Source organism: Drosophila navojoa, chromosome X (genome assembly GCF_054131105.1).
Source record: "Drosophila navojoa isolate 15081-1374.11 chromosome X, UAZ_NAV_1.0, whole genome shotgun sequence".
Taxonomy (NCBI): domain Eukaryota; kingdom Metazoa; phylum Arthropoda; class Insecta; order Diptera; family Drosophilidae; genus Drosophila; species Drosophila navojoa.
Genome location: NC_142895.1, coordinates 20046484 through 20064011, shown reverse-complemented (window position 1 = coordinate 20064011; position 17528 = coordinate 20046484). Strand labels below are relative to the sequence as shown.

The 17528-nt window shown below is 39.0% G+C and overlaps 1 protein-coding gene across 6 annotated transcripts in view; it reads right to left on the bottom strand.

Annotated features, from left to right (window-relative positions):
- The window catches only part of spri (Src homology 2 domain-containing protein sprint), a 141716-nt gene that overhangs the window by 25965 nt on the left and 98223 nt on the right, over positions 1-17528 (bottom strand). For all 6 annotated transcript variants that reach the window (XM_089263395.1, XM_089263397.1, XM_089263398.1 and 3 more), the window contains one exon: positions 12319-12802. In XM_089263395.1, the coding sequence (XP_089119521.1) occupies positions 12319-12802 (484 nt within the window). The remainder of the gene's footprint in view (positions 1-12318; positions 12803-17528) is intronic.

Sequence of the window (17528 nt, the reverse complement as noted above, 5' to 3'; positions counted from 1 at the left end):
CGTTTTTAACTGTTATACAGACACTAGAACTATAAAAGTCGCAACTTAAAGGTGACTATAGCTTAAATCAAAACCAAATTGTCCTAAAATAATTCAAGTCTGTAGTTTGCCTCTGAAAGTTCCGAATTTGAAATGAAGTGAACTGCTGCTGGCAGTGCAACTGTTATACAACTGCCACAGCTTGGGCTACGTTTTTAGCTTAAGTTCTTCACCTTAGAGCTAACAAGGGGCTAGACAACAGCAACAGCAACAGCAACAGCAACGTGCTCGACCGCATTTAGCCACGTTCTCGAGCGCTACTCAAGAGGGCTGCCATCGCAAGCCATGGCCAGAACATGCGCTTGTTATATACATATATATATATATTTTTTTTCTATCCCATTTTGTCATTGCTTGAGATGCGCAGTTGTACTGTACGTTGCTCTGACATATAGCTGTTGGCCATATCTTGTAAAGAGGCACAGATAGATAGACAGACATAAACACACACACTCTCACACACTCACACACACACGCATGCTGTCAAATCTTGAGTGCAATCTCATGTCAGGCCATCAAGCAAATTTTTGGGGCACAACTTTAAAAGAGCTCGAGGGCGCAGGCTAGCCTGGCAGGAGCCGGCAGTGAGAGCAGCCCGCATGCTGCCACGCATCTCGCTGCCAAAGAGAAGTGAACTGAAATTTCTGTAGCATTCGCGTAGGCGTTTTTAATTGAAAATTGCCGTGGGCGGTCTTTTGAAGTTCTGTCTGTATTTTCCATTTTTTTTTTTTCTGTATTTCTTTTTTTTTTTTTTTCATTGTGTTGCGTCGCTCTTCTCGAGGCCTCTTACAATGCCGTAGCACACTTTTATGCGCCGCGAATCAAAAAATGCAGCCGCAGGGGCTGAAATTGCAGGGTGCTGAGCCTTTAATGGGAGCAGAGGTCGCTCTCGCTCTCGCTCTCGCCCTCTGCCTCTCCCCCTCTCGGTCTCTGTGTGTAATGATGCCAAAGAGCGACTGCTGCTGCTGCTGCTGTTGATGTTTGCCAAGTGTAAGCGATGCCAAATTGATGCCAAGGCAACCGCGCCACAGCTTATGGAAATGCAAATTTTGAGTAGACAAACAAGTTCATAGCACATCAGGCAGAGTCTATAGACAGACATACGGATGTATATATTGTATTAATAAGTATGTAAACATACCATATACCCTTGCAAAATGCTTCATAGAGCTCAAGCCAGAGATTTGATTAGGTCGATTCGATTTATTAGAATTTGTTATCAGATTTTTCTTTTGGTTTGGCTTAATTTCATAAAAAATTCATAAAGGAAATCAAGTAATATATTTATTTGTGATTTATATTTAAATTTAATTTACTGCTCATTGAGAAACGAACCCTTAACGAGCCCTCGCAAAGCACCCTTAACAAAGTCAAGGATTCGAGCATAAGGCTAGACAAGTTTGATGGATTTGAGCACAATTCGCAGTCCGGTTATAAAGTACTTTATAGATAGTAATCTAAGATCATGAAATATGAAAGAAAATTAAGAGGTTTATTTTTTATATTGAGTGGAGTACTTTGTTTTTGGTAATTGAATAGCTGAGACAATCTGGATTGTGAACGGCATTATGGATGATATTTATTTTTCTATTTTTATTTATTTTTTATGCTGCTATATATTTTTTATAGTAAAAAAATATAGTTTTTATTTTATATATTTCTATTTATACTTTTAAAATAAATATTTATATTTTTAAGATTGATTTAAATTAAAAATTTTATAATTTTCCCATTTTAATTTTAAAATATATTATTCTAAATATACTATAAATTTTTTATTTTTATTATTATAAATTTTTTTAGGAAATTCTTTTTGATTTATTAATACATTTATGGTTTTTATATACTTTTTGAAGCATTTAATAATTATAGTATTTTTTTTTTTTTTGTATTTTTGTGAGCCGCACCGTTGCCCGGTTGTTTGCTTGCGCAGCTGGTTCCCCGGCGTATTTTGTTCCGTGTCAAGCTCATTCAAATTATCACAGCCCACAGCAATTAACCGCTACAAAAAACAGGGTATGCACGCTTGCAAATGCTACTTCACTTGTCGAATTAAAAAATAATAAAGAGAAGAAAAAAAAAGGCAAGTCAAGTGGCCGTTGCTGCACGCCACGCTCCAAGCTCAGCCCACGCAATGACTCGTTACCGCTAACAACGTCACGGATAGGGTTGACCTTTTTTTCGGACAAATATATATACCTATATTCATACATACACATAAAGAATTATATGTATATAGAGAAAGGGTTTTTTTTTTCAGCTTCAGTTTGTGTTTGGGTCGTGTACAAACTTTTTAGCAAAAAAAAATAAAAAGGTCGCGGCTCTAATTGAGTTATTTCTGGCCGACTGTCAAATTAGGTTGCCCAAAAACACCTTGTAAATACTTCTCTCTCTCTCTCTCACCCTCTCTCTCTCTCTCTCTCTCTTCCTCTCTCTCTCTGTATGAATGGCATTTGTGTGCAAATAGAAATTTGATTTACGCGCCAGCAGCGAGTTTTAATTTTTGATGTCATTTATTAAACGGGTTTCATTTTCTGTCTCTTCTATGTTTTTTCCTGGTTTCTTTTTGCAGTTGATCTTCTGCAGGCATTAATCATACGCAGCGTTGTCTAGCGACAGGAAACGAGCCAAGACAACGCCACGCATTGAAATGGAAATCGGGCAATGGCAATGCTGTCTGTTCATTTGGCAAACATTTAAATGCGAGACGGGCACAGACAGACGCAGCAAACGAAAATGGCAATGGGAGAAAGGCAGAGCAAAGAAAAAAATGGGAAAATTGCAGAAAATCCCTCGAAGAGACGTTTGAAAATATTTCAAAGCGCACAGCAGGACACAGCAGGATGTCCCGGCAAGCGTCGAGCGCTGAGCATTTTGCAAAATTATGCTTAAATCAAAAATCACAGCCAGGCAGCGGCAACAGAAAAACTCAAGCCTGCACAACCCCAAAAGAGAGAGAGAAAAACAGAGAAACGTGGGGAGACGGCGAGGTAAATGCTGCGCATATTTGATGCCCTGCATTAAGTCTTAAGTATTGCTTATTAAGGCAATGGGGACAACGACGACGAGGACGAGTCCCTTTTTTTTATGTATTTGTGTTGATTGCACACAAAAAACTATTCGGACTCCTTTCGCTGGGACCCAAACAGTGAGGCCAGGCAGTCAGGCCAGGCAGTCAGCCATCCAGCCAGGCAGTCAGCAATAATGCGTTACTTATTAAGTTAGCCCAGGCTCTCATTTGTTTACAGATTTAACCACACAGCCGCCTGAAAGTGCCTGCCGCTGACAGCAACCCCTGGCAGCAGCCAAAAGGAATATACATACATATATTTATATATGGAGAAGCTTTCTAAGTAGCTCGACTGCAATTTCAAGTGCCACTGGGGGTGGCTGCTGCTGCTGTTGCTTCCTGGTCGCATGTGTGCTAGCAAAATGTATTTGATTTTGGCTAAAGGAGAAAAAACAGGCAGGCTGGGAGAGCGAGTGAGAGTGAGTGAGCTGCTCTGGCTGTCTACGCGTAATGTTAAGCAAACAGTCGCGACTTTAAATTTGGCTGCTTTTGGCGTCTGCAGCTGCAGCAGCACAATGGCCAGCCGAGCGAGGCGGCCAGACAAACAGCCAAGCCTTGAGCAGCAGCTGCTGCTGTTGCCGTTTCAGGGTCAGAAAGCAGCAGACAGAGATGCAGACGCTGGCTGCTGTTGCCGGAACGCTGAGCAGACAACGAAAGTAAGTTGACTTCCGTTGCCGACGGCTGAAAATGAAAATCGCCATTGCTGTTGCAGCAAGCCTCAACCCCTACTCGCTCCTCTCTTCTCACTCCTTTTGGCTACCTTTTGTTAAATATTGGCCTGTCTGTTTGGCTGACTGCTATTTAGTTTTCCAATATTGGCAACAATTTCGCTATCTCAATGCCAATATAAAAATTCCCCGCCATACGATCTAATATTTCAATGCATTTACCTGTGTCTATACCTATGTAGATATATATATATATATCGATTCGCATATATGTATATGTATGTGTATGGGCAACGTCGCGCTGCATCATCTAATAAATTGCACAACAAATTGCGACCGCACAAAAGTATGCAATGAAATATTTGCACTGCGACAAATGCCAAACCAGCAGAAGAAGAAGGGGAGGAGGAGAAGGGAAGAAACAAAGCAAATGGATGGCCTCAAATGTCGAAGTAAAGCATGATAGAAGAGCAGCATCTGCTTCGGCTCGTGCTTCTCCTCCTGCTCCTGCTGCAGCGTCTTCTGCTGCTGATTAAACTTCATTCCAGTTGTCAGCAATTAATTAATGAAAGTCAACACAATTAAGCTCCGCTGGGCTTTTGCAGCTCTAGAAATGCAATTTTCTATGCCAAGCAAATGATTTATTTAAATTAAAGAAAATTTAAAAATTCACTTCAAATTTACAATTTTCTATTTAGCTGTCCTTAAAGCATCAAAATGTGGTTCAATTAACTTGGAATTCTCTTTTAAAATGAAAGCTAAATTAAATTGAAAAATTTACTATTTCTTTTATTTTAATTATATTTATATTTAAATAATAAAAAAGTACCAACATTTTAAATTAAAAAAATGTAATACATTTTAAATTTGGAATAAAATAATTAAACAAAATGCTAAAAGTTATACGACGAAGTTTTATTTTTTTATTTTTTTTTTTATTATTTATTATTATTATATATTTTTTTCAATAAAAGTTTTAAAAATGTTAAATAATAAATATATTTTGAATTTTCTGTTATTTAAAATTTACATTTAAGTTTGCCATTTATTTATCTTTAATTAAAAAAATGTAATAAAATGTTAAATAAAAGAAGAAAAAAAATGTTATGCAACAACTTTAAAAAAAGTTTTAATACTAAAATCCTTTATAAATGAAGATGTTTCTTAACCTGCTCCATTGAGTTGCCCAAAACAATAAACCTATCTAGCCTTCGTGGCTAGAAATAATGTGTGCCAAAATATTGTGACTGGAGCTCTATAAAATTGAAGTAAAAGTAAGTAAAGTTAAGACACGACCTCTCGATTTAAATCCTATTTATTTTGTGCTTCTTTATGCTTCTTCTTTATGCTGTTTAAAGTAAAGTCTAGAGATCGAAGCAATCAGGCGGATTAAGTCTGTAAAATATGATGTTGCATTAGGAGCGGCTAACATTAAAAGTCCACTGTGCATGGGGCTAATAGTTTGACAAAAGGTGTGCGAGTCACTCTCTCTCACTCTCTCTCACTCTCTCTCTCTCTCCCTCTCTCTCTCTCTCTACCTTTCTCTCTCTTTCACTCTCTGTGTAGTTTGGCAAATTGCACTCGAGACTGAATTATTGTCTGACGCAGCGGCAGCACACAACTAACAACAACAACAACAACAACAACAGCGACTGAAAACGTGCTGGGGCGACACGGCCAAGGGACATGACAGCAGCTGAAGCTGAGCGCAAAGGGTCTGCATGAAGGGGGCACGCTGCGTGTTTTTTTGGGGGGGTCAAAAGCGAATGCCGAAATAAAAGATAAATAGCAGCCACGTAAAATGCTGTTGAATGTTTTAAAAAACCATAAAAACCACAGAGAATTACATTTAATGGCAGCAACAGAGGTGCCCGCAAAACCGCAATGGCAACAACTGCGCCAAAAGCAACAGCAACACCAACAACAACAACAAACACAGACAGCATAGCATTTTGTAGATGGTGACATATGTGACTCTGACTAGTACCTAGTGCCTAGTGCCTTGTGCCTTTGCGTTCTGTCTGCGTGTTTAGTTTTTAGTGCGGATCAAAGCAGACTCAGCAGGACAGCAAAGTGCACGTGTATGTGTGTGCATGTGTGTGCATGTGTGTGCGTGTGTGCGTGTAGGACTGCCTAATTGAAGCGCGATGTTGACATGTTGTCGATTTGTTGGACCGTCGCACTATGAATGCATAATTAACTGCCTGGCCACTGCAGTCTGGCAACGTTACATATTTATAACTATACATACATACATGCATACATACACTGTAAAGTGAACTTTGGCAACGTTGCCATAAGCAATAAACTCAATTTAAAGTTTGCATATTTTAGTATATAGCTTACATTTGAAACTATGATGGGGCTGGCTGTCAAATTTCGCTATAGAGCTGAGTAAAATAGGGCAACAATGGAAGTGTTTCCATAAATTATATATTAAATTTTACATGAAATTGGGCAACAGTGCGGAGCAGCATTTGGCTGCAATATAGTAAGATAAATTAATATAGTTGATGTATAAATCATTGATACATTATTATAGGCGGAAATTTGAAAGGCCGTTGGAATTTTATAAGAAATATTTGTTTGGGCAACAGTGTGTGGCAACAGCGTAGGTAGAGGTTAGGTAGTGTCTTATATAAGAAATATATAATATAAAAAATTGTTTCAAATAAACTTTTATCAACTTTACTTAATACTCAGTATAGGGATGACTTATCTGACTTTATATAGGAAAGCGAAATACAGTCGAGCCTCGATAATTCATACCCCGTTAACTCGAGAATCGCTATAAATAAAAAAAAAAATTCTATTCTCTTGAAAGAAATTCGTTCTCAATAATTATCGATAACTTGAATTTCTGTATAAATCGGAAAAACGCACACCCCCTTGTCATTTCGAATTATTGGGATTCTACTGTATAAAAGTATTATAAATAGTTTTCATCAAAGTTCATTCACGAACCATTTAGTCTTTAAGGCGATACGATCAAATGAGTAGATGCCAAGGCTTTAGTAAAGTTTGGCAACACCGTATATGTCAATTAGACCATTTCTTATAGGCAAACAAATCACAAAAAAATATTGAAAACTATTCAATAGTTTTAACTAACTTATGTCAGATCCCAAAGCAATTCAAACCAACTTTATGAATGTTGAACGTTTTAGTGAAGTTTGTCAACTGTGCATAAACTTATCTAACTGCAATCTCTATAAGAAATGAAAATATATGCAGTTGAAAGAGTTTTCGCCAAAGTTTTAGCAACTTCAATTGGCCTTTAATTCGATTAAGTCAAGTTTTGGCAACTATGGTTTAGTGTGGTATGGCCCAAAAAGAAAACTACAGTAGAATCCGGTTATAACGACCCCTAAGGGAACGTCGTTATACCCGGATGACGTTAAAGCCGCAAAAGCTTGCTCATGTAAGTTCGCCTAGGCACCAGAATTTTCCTCGCACTAACCGTACAGACGCTATAAGCAGAGACTTTATAACCAAACTCTACTGTAATTGTAATTTGGACAATAGGCATATCTCTATAGCGCAACCAAAGTCGAATACAATCAACATTTGAGGACATTTAATAAGCTGCGCACAAAATCCATGGCCATAAAGCTGGCCAAGGGCAAGACGCAGACAAGCTGGCGTTGGGGTAGCTGTGAAAAGGACACAAGAAACCGGACACAGGACATGGGACCTGGGACACTCAGGACATGGGACACTTGGCTGTGGCTGTGGCTGCTGCTGTCAAAAAGTCACAGCCATTAGGCGCACGCTGCCTGCTGGAGTGGCCAACGGAGTCGCACGACTCCTCAGTCTGCAACATGACACCCAGCCGGCGCACCACCGAAAGCAAAGCATCAAACGGAGTGACAAACTTCCTTTCAGCTGGCCAAAGGCGATGGCCCATGGAGCTGGAGCTCGAAATGAAGAACGTTCTGCTGTTGCTGTTGCTGTTTCTGCTGTTTGTTTTTTCTTTCGGTCTTTCTATTATTTCTGTTTGGACACACTTCATTAGAGCAGCAGGTTTAAAGCTGCGTCCGAGCAGCCGGCCGTGCTGTCCACTACGCCGTGGTGGTGTCCTTGTCTGTCTGGCTCTCATATCCGGCTGCTGGCATCAGTAAACATGTTCAAAAAACACATCCAAAAAAACGAAGAAAACATGAGAGACTCAAATGCGAGTGCCAAGAGTCGCTCGCTCTCGCTCGACTGACATGACAAGCCGAACATCACAGAGGGCAGGTCGGCGGGCGTGGCCGTAAGCCGCTGACAAAGCGCCACTAATACCGCTGCAATTAGTACACGTGCACCTGGACATGGCCCGCAGCTGCAGATTAGACTCGAAACTTGTTTATGGACTTTGCCTGCCGGGCTTATCTCTATGCAGCAAACGTGGAGGGGGGATGGGGGAGCATGGATGGATGGAGCTAGTCGAGCTTTGGGTGCGTATAGGGTTGCTGCCGGCCATGGGCAACATGCCAGCAGGGCTGTGGCATAATGAAAGTAATAAAGTTGAGCAGCATAGTAGCCACGCCCATTCCTTCTCTAGCTCGCCAGCTCGCATCTCTGATGGGCTGGCGGGCGATAAAAACTTTTCACAGACAGACAGACACACAGCGTGTGTGGCTCATGTGTTGCATTTGTTGTTGTTGCTGTTGTTGTTGTTGCCATCATTGTTGCTGTAAAGCTGTCTGTGGTTATGGCAACGCGCAGCAGACACTTTTATCGCCATTGCTCGTTGTTGTTGCCGTTGTTGTTTTTATTGAATATTCATAAATGGCCAAAAATCGCAGAGGAAATTGTTGTCAGCCAGGCCGGACCCGGCCCGGCTAGGCTAGCTGCCACAGCTGCTGCTGTTGCTGCATTTACTGGTCAACTGAAGCCCATTGAAATCAATATTTTATGCGGCAGTCGAGACAGCAAAGATGCTCCTGCCGGCCATCCTTGCGAGTTCTTTGCCAAATGCAACAGGAAATGCAACACAAATTAAAATGTGAACATGTGTGTCTGGCCAGACAGCCCACACGTTTGTGGTTGCCCAGTTCGCCAGCAATATCTATGCACACACACACACACACACACTCACAGAGCTGGGTATTAATTTGGTCTTTGACTTTGAACTTGGCCAACGGCATTTGAGCCAGCCACAGAGAGACAAAAGACTTGGCTGCAATTTATTTCACTTGTGCATCTATCTATCGCATTGCCGCCTACTTTGCGGCGCATGAAAATTGGCAACGCTGCCTTACTGGAAATACTTGGAAATTTACATAGAACTGCAGTTGATCGAAACATAAATAAACTGAAATAATTTTGATTATAAATAAACCCAAAGTTGATTACAAAAATCATTTATACTCATTTTTCTAGCACAAACAATGGAGTCTGGCAACTCTGTTCACAAAAAAATCGAATAAATTTGGCAGCTATGCTTTAAGAAACAAAAAAACCAGAGCTTGTCTCTAATGATTGTTTATATGAATTCCATTCTATATATTTTAATTAAGAAATTTGACAACGCTGCATATGCACATGCACATTGAGAAGTTGGGCAATGGGGCAACACTTGAAAATTTTTGAAAATTTATATAGACTTGTAGTTAATTGATAACATTTTTGCTATAAATAAACCCAAAGTAGAACGCAAAATAACCAAGACTCATTTTTCACACAGCCAGTACATTATGTTCTACTAACTCTGGCAACGCTGTTGACCAATAAGTCGAAGAAATTGGGCAACAATGCTTTAGCTGAGAACAAAAAGCAAGAGCTTGTCTATAATGATTGTTTATAGAATATGATTCTATATATTAACCGTAAGAAATTTGGCAACATTGCAGCCACAAAACATGCCGAGTAAAGCTCTATAAGCAAGTAGCCTATGAAAAGCTTGAATAGTCCAAGAAGTTTGGCAACAATGCTTGCCCGCATCTGAAGCTCTCTGTTAGTAGGTACGGGAACAAGAAGGTTTGGCCACAATGAATGCAAGAGTGTGCCTGTTAGTAGCTTAACAGTGCTCAGTAGAAAGCCTTCAGTTCTTCACTTTAGTTTTACATATCTTGTTTTCTTAAAATCAAACTCAACTCTTTAAACTTCTACTTAGCTCTGGCGATCTCTCTTTTCCACTTCTGGCACGCCAAGTATCGACTTCGATATGACATCTATATGTTAACTATCGATAAATGTGTGTCTATCGATGGTTAGTCATAGTGCTGCTCCCTCAAATCTTATACTGGCCTCAAGGTGGCAACGCTGTGCAATGTGTTGCATACTTCGCAGCGTTGCAACCAGCTGAAGCAGTTGCCGAAGTTTGGCAACAACGCCTCCAGCCGCCAGCTGCAATATGCTGGCAATCTAACGCATTATTAAGCAATTATAGAGAACATACCGATGCGCTTAACGCTTGAGTGAGCTGAGAATGTGTGTGTGTGTAATAGTATGCGTATGTGTGAGTGTGTGTGTGGATGTGGATCAAACTGGCATATCAAATTAACTAGTAAATTGACTTGTCAAAAAGAGTTTTGTATAGAGTGTATGACTTAGTGTGCGTGTGTGTTAGTGTGTGTGTGTGTGTGTTAGTGTGTGAATACAGGGAAAAGTGCTTCATTATTCATATTAGGCGGCGCCTTTCCTGTAATTTCCTGTCAGACATTAGAATAAAGGCGTCGCTTTTAATAATGACGACGACGACGACGACGACGACGACTATGATGATGGTAAAAGGATTCGCAGTTATTAATGAAGAATGCCAGAGCTGCCAGAGAAAAGCAGTGCGCAGCGCGCAGCACGCACGAATGCATGTAAATAATGGAGCCATAATGGGGTAAGGGTACATGGAGTCTAGAGTATGGAGTATACATGGAGCTGGGACAGTGGGGTGGTGGAATCGCTTGAGAGCAGAGGACGTGAACGTGTATTGTAATTTTTATTTCTGTCGAAATGGGCATCATTCGATGCACAGTTTATGGCAGCACCAGCAGGAGCAGGAGCAGCAGCAGCAGCAGCAGCAGGAGCAGGAGCAGCAGCATTATGATTATGGCTGTCATGGCAACACGTAGCAAATTATGAATGAATGAGTGCCACATGCACAAAGGGACAAACGCACAAAAGGACTAAAAGGACGAACAGCAACAACTAGACGGCCAAAGGCTGCTGATGGCCCATTGGCAGCTTGCGTAATTGCCACTTACTGTGGCACGAACTGTGTGGGTGTGGCTCTGCCTCTGGGCTGTTGCTCGGTTGTGGCAGCCACAGCAGCAAATGAGGCTAGTGCGACAAATACAAAGCAGGACTCATCAATATGCTCAACAGTTGTTGTTGCCAAACACACACAGAAACACACACACACACACACTTGAATCAGAATTCCCCAGCTATTAAGCAATTTCTAATTATGCAATACCAATTCGAGCTCTATAATGTGAAAGCCAATTTCATTTGCAGATTGTTATGTTTCATATATGTAAATATATATGTATATGTATATGTATTTAAATATACATTTGATGCATTTATGGGTGGAAGATTACATACATATATAATCTATAAGCCTGAGTATTATTTATATGGGCAGTTATTGTAGTCGAGTTTCTCTTTACTCCGAATAGAAGAAGTACATATGTACGACTATATTTTCTGGCCTAACTTGTTCTATACCAACAAGATATTTAGGCCCGAACTCTAGTGTCCTTAAGTGGGTCGAATTTAGCCCCGTATATTATATTAATGACTTCATCATCAGCTTATAATATTCTATTATATTTATATATCTATTATCACAATATGTCATCAGATCTTATTAAAACTCTTGTTCAATCTCACTCTTCCTCTATGTCTATAGTCCTCTCTATCTCCCTTAATATATATTTCTCTTTATGCGTGTTTTATTTTGCATCTCTTTCTGACTCTTGCTACCTCTCACTCTGTCTTTGCCTTTGTGACTGTTTCCTTCCATGCTCCTCTTTCATTCTCTATCTCCCTCTGTTTTCTCTCACTTTGTAGATCTGTTTCATTATCTCTATTCTCTTCTGTGTCTCATCTTTTCTCCAATTTGTCTCTCTCTCTCTCTATCACTCTCTGGCGTTCTATTACCTTGTTTCTCTTTATAATTATCTTTTTTTATTATATCTTTCTCTCTCTCTCTGTCTCTTTCTCTCTCTCTGTCTCTTTCTGTCTCTCTCTCTCTTTCTCTCTCTCTTTGTCTCCTTCTCTCTCTATCTCTCTCTCTGTCTCTCTCCCGTTCTAATTTTTTGTTTATCTCTATCAATCGCTCTCTTTTTATATCTTTCTCTCTTTCTATCACTCTTTTTCTTTCTCAGTCTCGCTTTCTATTATTCTGTTTCTTGTTCTTTGTACCTTTCCCTCTATCTCATCATCTCTCCCTCTCTATCTCTCTTCCTCTCCCTCCCTCCCTCTCTCTCACTAAATATATTTTCTGTTTCTTATTCTTTGTATCTCTCTCACTCTCTCTCTCTCTCTCTTTCTCTCTCTTTCTTCGCTCAACTCTTAATTAACATAATATTGCGCTCATTTCATAGCACTCACCTGACTGAGCTCATCTCTCGAGCGTCGCGTGCATTTGGGCAGCAGTGCCTGCATATCGTCATCGAAGGCTCCGCCGTGGGCCAAGTCGACAACGTCGTCTGCATCCGGTTCCAGGCTGCTGCTGCGACGGCTGTCGCCATTCTTACCATCCGTTTGGCTGTTGCATGTCATTTTGTTGTTGTTGTTATTGTTGTTATTGCTGTTGCTGTTGCTGCTACTGTTGTTGTTGTTGTTGTTCGAGCTGAGATTTGATTGGCCATTTAATTTGTTGCTGTTGTTGTTGCTCGATTGCTGCAGCTGAGATTTTTGTGACTGTTGCGCAGCATTATTGCAGCTGCTGCCATTGCCATTGCCATTGCTGTTGTTGTTGTTGTTGCCATTGTTGCTGCACTTGACCGCGGCGACAACAGCCTCTGTTTTGTCGGTTAGCGGCCCAGCCACGCCCACTGCAGCAGCAGCCGTCGTCAGCTGCTGTTCATTGGATCTGCAAAGACAAATAGAAAAGCGATAAGCATAAGCATCGAATATGTCCAATGGCAATTGCTGGAAATCTATTTAGATTAGCTGCCACTTCATTAGCTCATTGCAACTGCCTCTGCCGCTGCCTCAGCAGCAGCAGCTCCATTTGTCAACTCCCAAGGCTCGAGGCTGGGCTGTCAAAAGGTTAATTTGCGACACATTCCTTTTGCCTGCCCTCTTCCATAAACATGTTACGACACAAACACACACACATACATAATATATATATCTCTCTTTTTTTCTTTTTTTGCCTGCTCCAGCATCTGCAGGGACGCCCACGTTGCGTGTCACAAACTGACGCCCAAAAAGCTGGCAATTTTACGCCATTTTAACAATATATTACTAGACACTGCCAGCAGGCGGCAAGTGGGCGGGGTAAGCAAAAAAAAAAGGGCATGAAGGCTAGAAGAAAACTTGCCGCACAAATGTTATTAATGAATTTGCCACAAGAATGGCAGCAAAGCAGGCAGCGAAAAGTAAGAAAAGAAATGACTCTGAAACTTTGGGGCTGGCATGTGCTTCCGCTTCCGCTGCCACTTCCGCTGGCGCTCTATAAAGCCCGCCTCAAGGACGCGCACAATGACGCAGCGCCCGCCTACCGCCCACAAAAAGAAAAGCAAAAAAAACGACGAAGGTCCGTGTGGCTGGCAGCTGACTCTATCGAGCCAAGAAAAAGTTGCAAGCCAATGCGGGGTACTCAAGCATTTTTACGCCATATGACAACTTGTCAAACATTCTGACATAATCATGTCAAATTAACACAAACAAGCAACAACAGCTACAACAACAACAACAACAACAACAACAACAACAACAGCAGCAGCGAAAACACGCAACGGATAATAAAACACTTAGAGGAATTAGTTCGGGTCGCTGTGAATTTATGCAGAAGCCAAGGACATGCCATAAGCGTAAGACAAAAACAAAAATGGGAAGAAGCCAGCAGAAGGCATGTCAGACTTGGAAATACACTAGATAAGAGAAGGTTTATAGCTAAGACTAACAACTTGTGAATAAACCTACAGTGCTGATCAGGCATATATAGACAAAAAAAATACTCCAAAAAAAAGTGAAATATCAAATATCAAACTTTGGAATATTATTTAAAATATTCATTTGAAGTAAAAACGGCAGAAGAAGCAAAAACTATTTCAGTTCACTTTTATCATACAATCATAGCATACATACATATGTACATATACATACATATATAAACATCTCTGCATATATGCATATAGACATAGCCAGTCAAGGTACCATAACAAACTGCCAAAAGGTACACAAATTCCAGGCTGAAGCACGCATAAATTACTAAGCATATTTGAAAAGCCAACAATAGGAAATGCACAAAGATGACGAAATTGCACGACTGAAACATACCCTGCCTCAAATAAAAATATGCTAAAATACATTGAAACAAAATGGAATAAACTAAGGAAATTATGATGAAATTGTCAAATATTGAGATTAAATCTTTACAAATTGCTTAAAATAACAAATATTTTTTCATTTAACAAAAAAATAATAATAATAATAATATTTTTATGTATAGATATATACTTATTAAAAACTTATATTTTATTCATATTAGTCTTTAAGTCAAAATAATAATAATAAGAAAAATAGTTTTCACATATTATTAAAGCACAAATAGATATAAATATAGAACATTTTTATGCAATAACTATTTTTAAAATATATTTTTAAAACAAAATTTTTATGTTTATTTCATTTTTTTTTTTTTAAATATATTTTTAAAATTTTTTTTTCATGTTTATTCCTTAAAAATGTTCTATATTTATATTTATTTGGGCAAAAATTCATATATAAATCAAAATAATAATAATAAAAAAAAAATAGTTTTCACATATCATTAAAGCACAAATATATATAAATATAGAACATTTTTATGCAATAACTATTTTTAAAATATATTTTTAAAACAAAATTTTTATGTTTATTTCATTTTTTTTTTAAATATATTTTTAAAATTTTTTTTTCATGTTTATTCCTTAAAAATGTTCTATATTTATATTTATTTGGGCAAAAATTCATATATAACAAACAAAAATTCATATATAACAAACATATTTTAAGATAAATATAAAGAAGTAATAAAAATGATTTTTTGCAAATATTTTCAGAGTACTAATAAAAACAATAACTACCTAAAATTTTATGCGATAAACATAAAAAAATTGTACCAAAATAAGACCTTTCCCTAATATTATTAAGGCATAAATTACAATAAATAACTACAATATTTATGTGATAAATATGTATATAAAGATCAATCAAAAATAAAACCTTTTCCTAACATTATTAAATCACAAATTAAAATGAAAAACTAAAATATTTATGGCATAAACGTAAAAAATATTTTAAGAAAAAAATTCTTTTATTTAATATTATCGAAGCTTATAAATTCAGCAATGATAATATTTATCTTTAAATGAAATATATATATTCTATTTATTTTATTTATTATAATGATTCTACATACTATATATATTATATAGAAGTTGATCTTTCCCTTTTAAGTTTCAAATGCCAGGCTGAATCATGATCGCTGTTTCGCATCACAATCATTACAATGCCAGTCGGTCTAGCCACCTACAAAACACCAAATTACAGAGTATCTAGTAGCTGTAGTAGCTGAAGTAGGTGGCTGAAGGATATGGCGAGCGTGTCGCTGGCGATCCACAACTGTTTGCCAAGTGAGGAATTTATGCAACATATATTTTGTTGTGGCGCCGCATGTAAATTGCCAACGCATGGCAATTAAGATAAAATGTGGCAAAGTGGACGACGACGACGTCGAATCGTGCCTGGGTTTGGCGCATCAAGGACGGGGACTAGGGCAATTATGGCCTAGGTCAAGTTATGCAAGAGACTAGCGGCTGGCAATTTGGCAGTTTACGTTATGGTTCTCCAGATATGACGGAAAGAAGACAAGCGATTCGCCAGTCTAGACACTTGGGCACTGACTGCTCAACGAGCGACCACATAGAGCCCGTCAACCGCCTGATAAATGCGTGAAACAGATGAAATAGATAGACAACAGAATGAAAACATGAATCAACGTTAAATGCTTAATGTGATTGTCTGCTGAAATATATGGCAATACCCTGTAAGCTATTGAATTGGCAGTCGATGGGAGTGGAGGCAAGCCGAGGCAGAAATTTATATTCGACTTTGAATAGTTTTCCAGTTTGCTAGGATTTTCATGATACATTGGCATATGATATTAGAACATGCTTAAGCGCTTCTTACGTACTTTAGGAGAACTAATCTACAGTATACTTAAACATGTTGAGCACTAATAGGACATTTCTAAAGTTTCAGCTGAAGATCTTGAAATATTCAAAGAGATTCTATACAAATATTACTGGAATAAAATTCGTCTATATTTTAAAGATATAGAAAACGAAATCCAAGCGAAAATTCGCTCAGTTAGCGAACCAAGACAAGGTTAATAGAGTAGGACAGGGTATTCGTTAGTTGTGCAAGCTCAGCAAACACTCAACTGAATATTTCTCAACGGATTTAGAGTTATGCGAAGAGAAAACACAGCTGAAAACAGTTCAAAAAACAAATTAAGACAAATAAAATTGATATATTCCAGGGTAAATTCAAGTCGAGCAAGCTTAAAAAACACCCGATGAAAACATTTCCTCTATAAATGCAAATGCAACTCCAATATAACATAATAATATAACATTTCCATATTTTAGAGCACAAATCCTATCAATACAGAGAGAGTATCTCTTTAGTCGTGCTGATTCAAGCAGCGCTCTCATTTGTGTATTCACATGCCATCAAAGCTTGGGCGTGCTCTGGCTTAAATGAAAATTCCAGCATTTTCCAAGCCATTCTCAATCAGAGCTGCGCACAAAAATATTTTCCTCGTGGCAGCAAAAAAAAAAGTTTGCGGCCATCATGAATATTTGTTAACCCCTCCTCCCCCCCTAAAAAAAAGTGCTGAATGCAAATCAAAGCCCGAAACAAGACAAAAACCCAAATACAGGCAGAGCTGCAGAAAAAGCAAATATGGAGCAACAATATGCAGACAACGAACGGGTTTAGTGCAGAGAAGTTGAGCGTGTTGCTCCTCCTGGTGTCGATGCAACAGACACACACAGCTGAAGCCAAACATGTGTGTGTGTGTGGGTGTGGGTGTGGATGGGTGTAGTTGGGTGTGGGTGTGGATGGGTGGCTGCATGGTTGGGTCTATGCAAATTAGTTGTGACAGCTTTCAAAAAGTTCAACATAGTTGTCAATGGCAGAGCGAGAGGGAGAGAGAGAGGGAGAGGGAGAGGGGGACAGTCGAGTGGATGTGAAGTGGATTGCCGTACTAATCCATAGAGTACCTTGCATTGACAATGCTACAGCGACATCTGGGAGATAGAGAGAGCGAGAGAGAGAAAGAGAGAGAGGGTGAGGGTAAGGGAGAGCTAAAGTATTCTGAATGAGTGCGAGCTACAAACGTTTAAAGTTCATAAACAACGCAATATATATATGCATATATGTATATACATACACACACATACATATACATACATCTCTCTTTATATATATAGAAAAGTACCGTTGCATTTTTGAGCTATGCATGGCTGAGCGACATACGCAGAGATTCCGAGGGTTGCTGAGGGAATTGTCTGTGCCCGTGGGCCAGGCACAAGCCGTAGTCA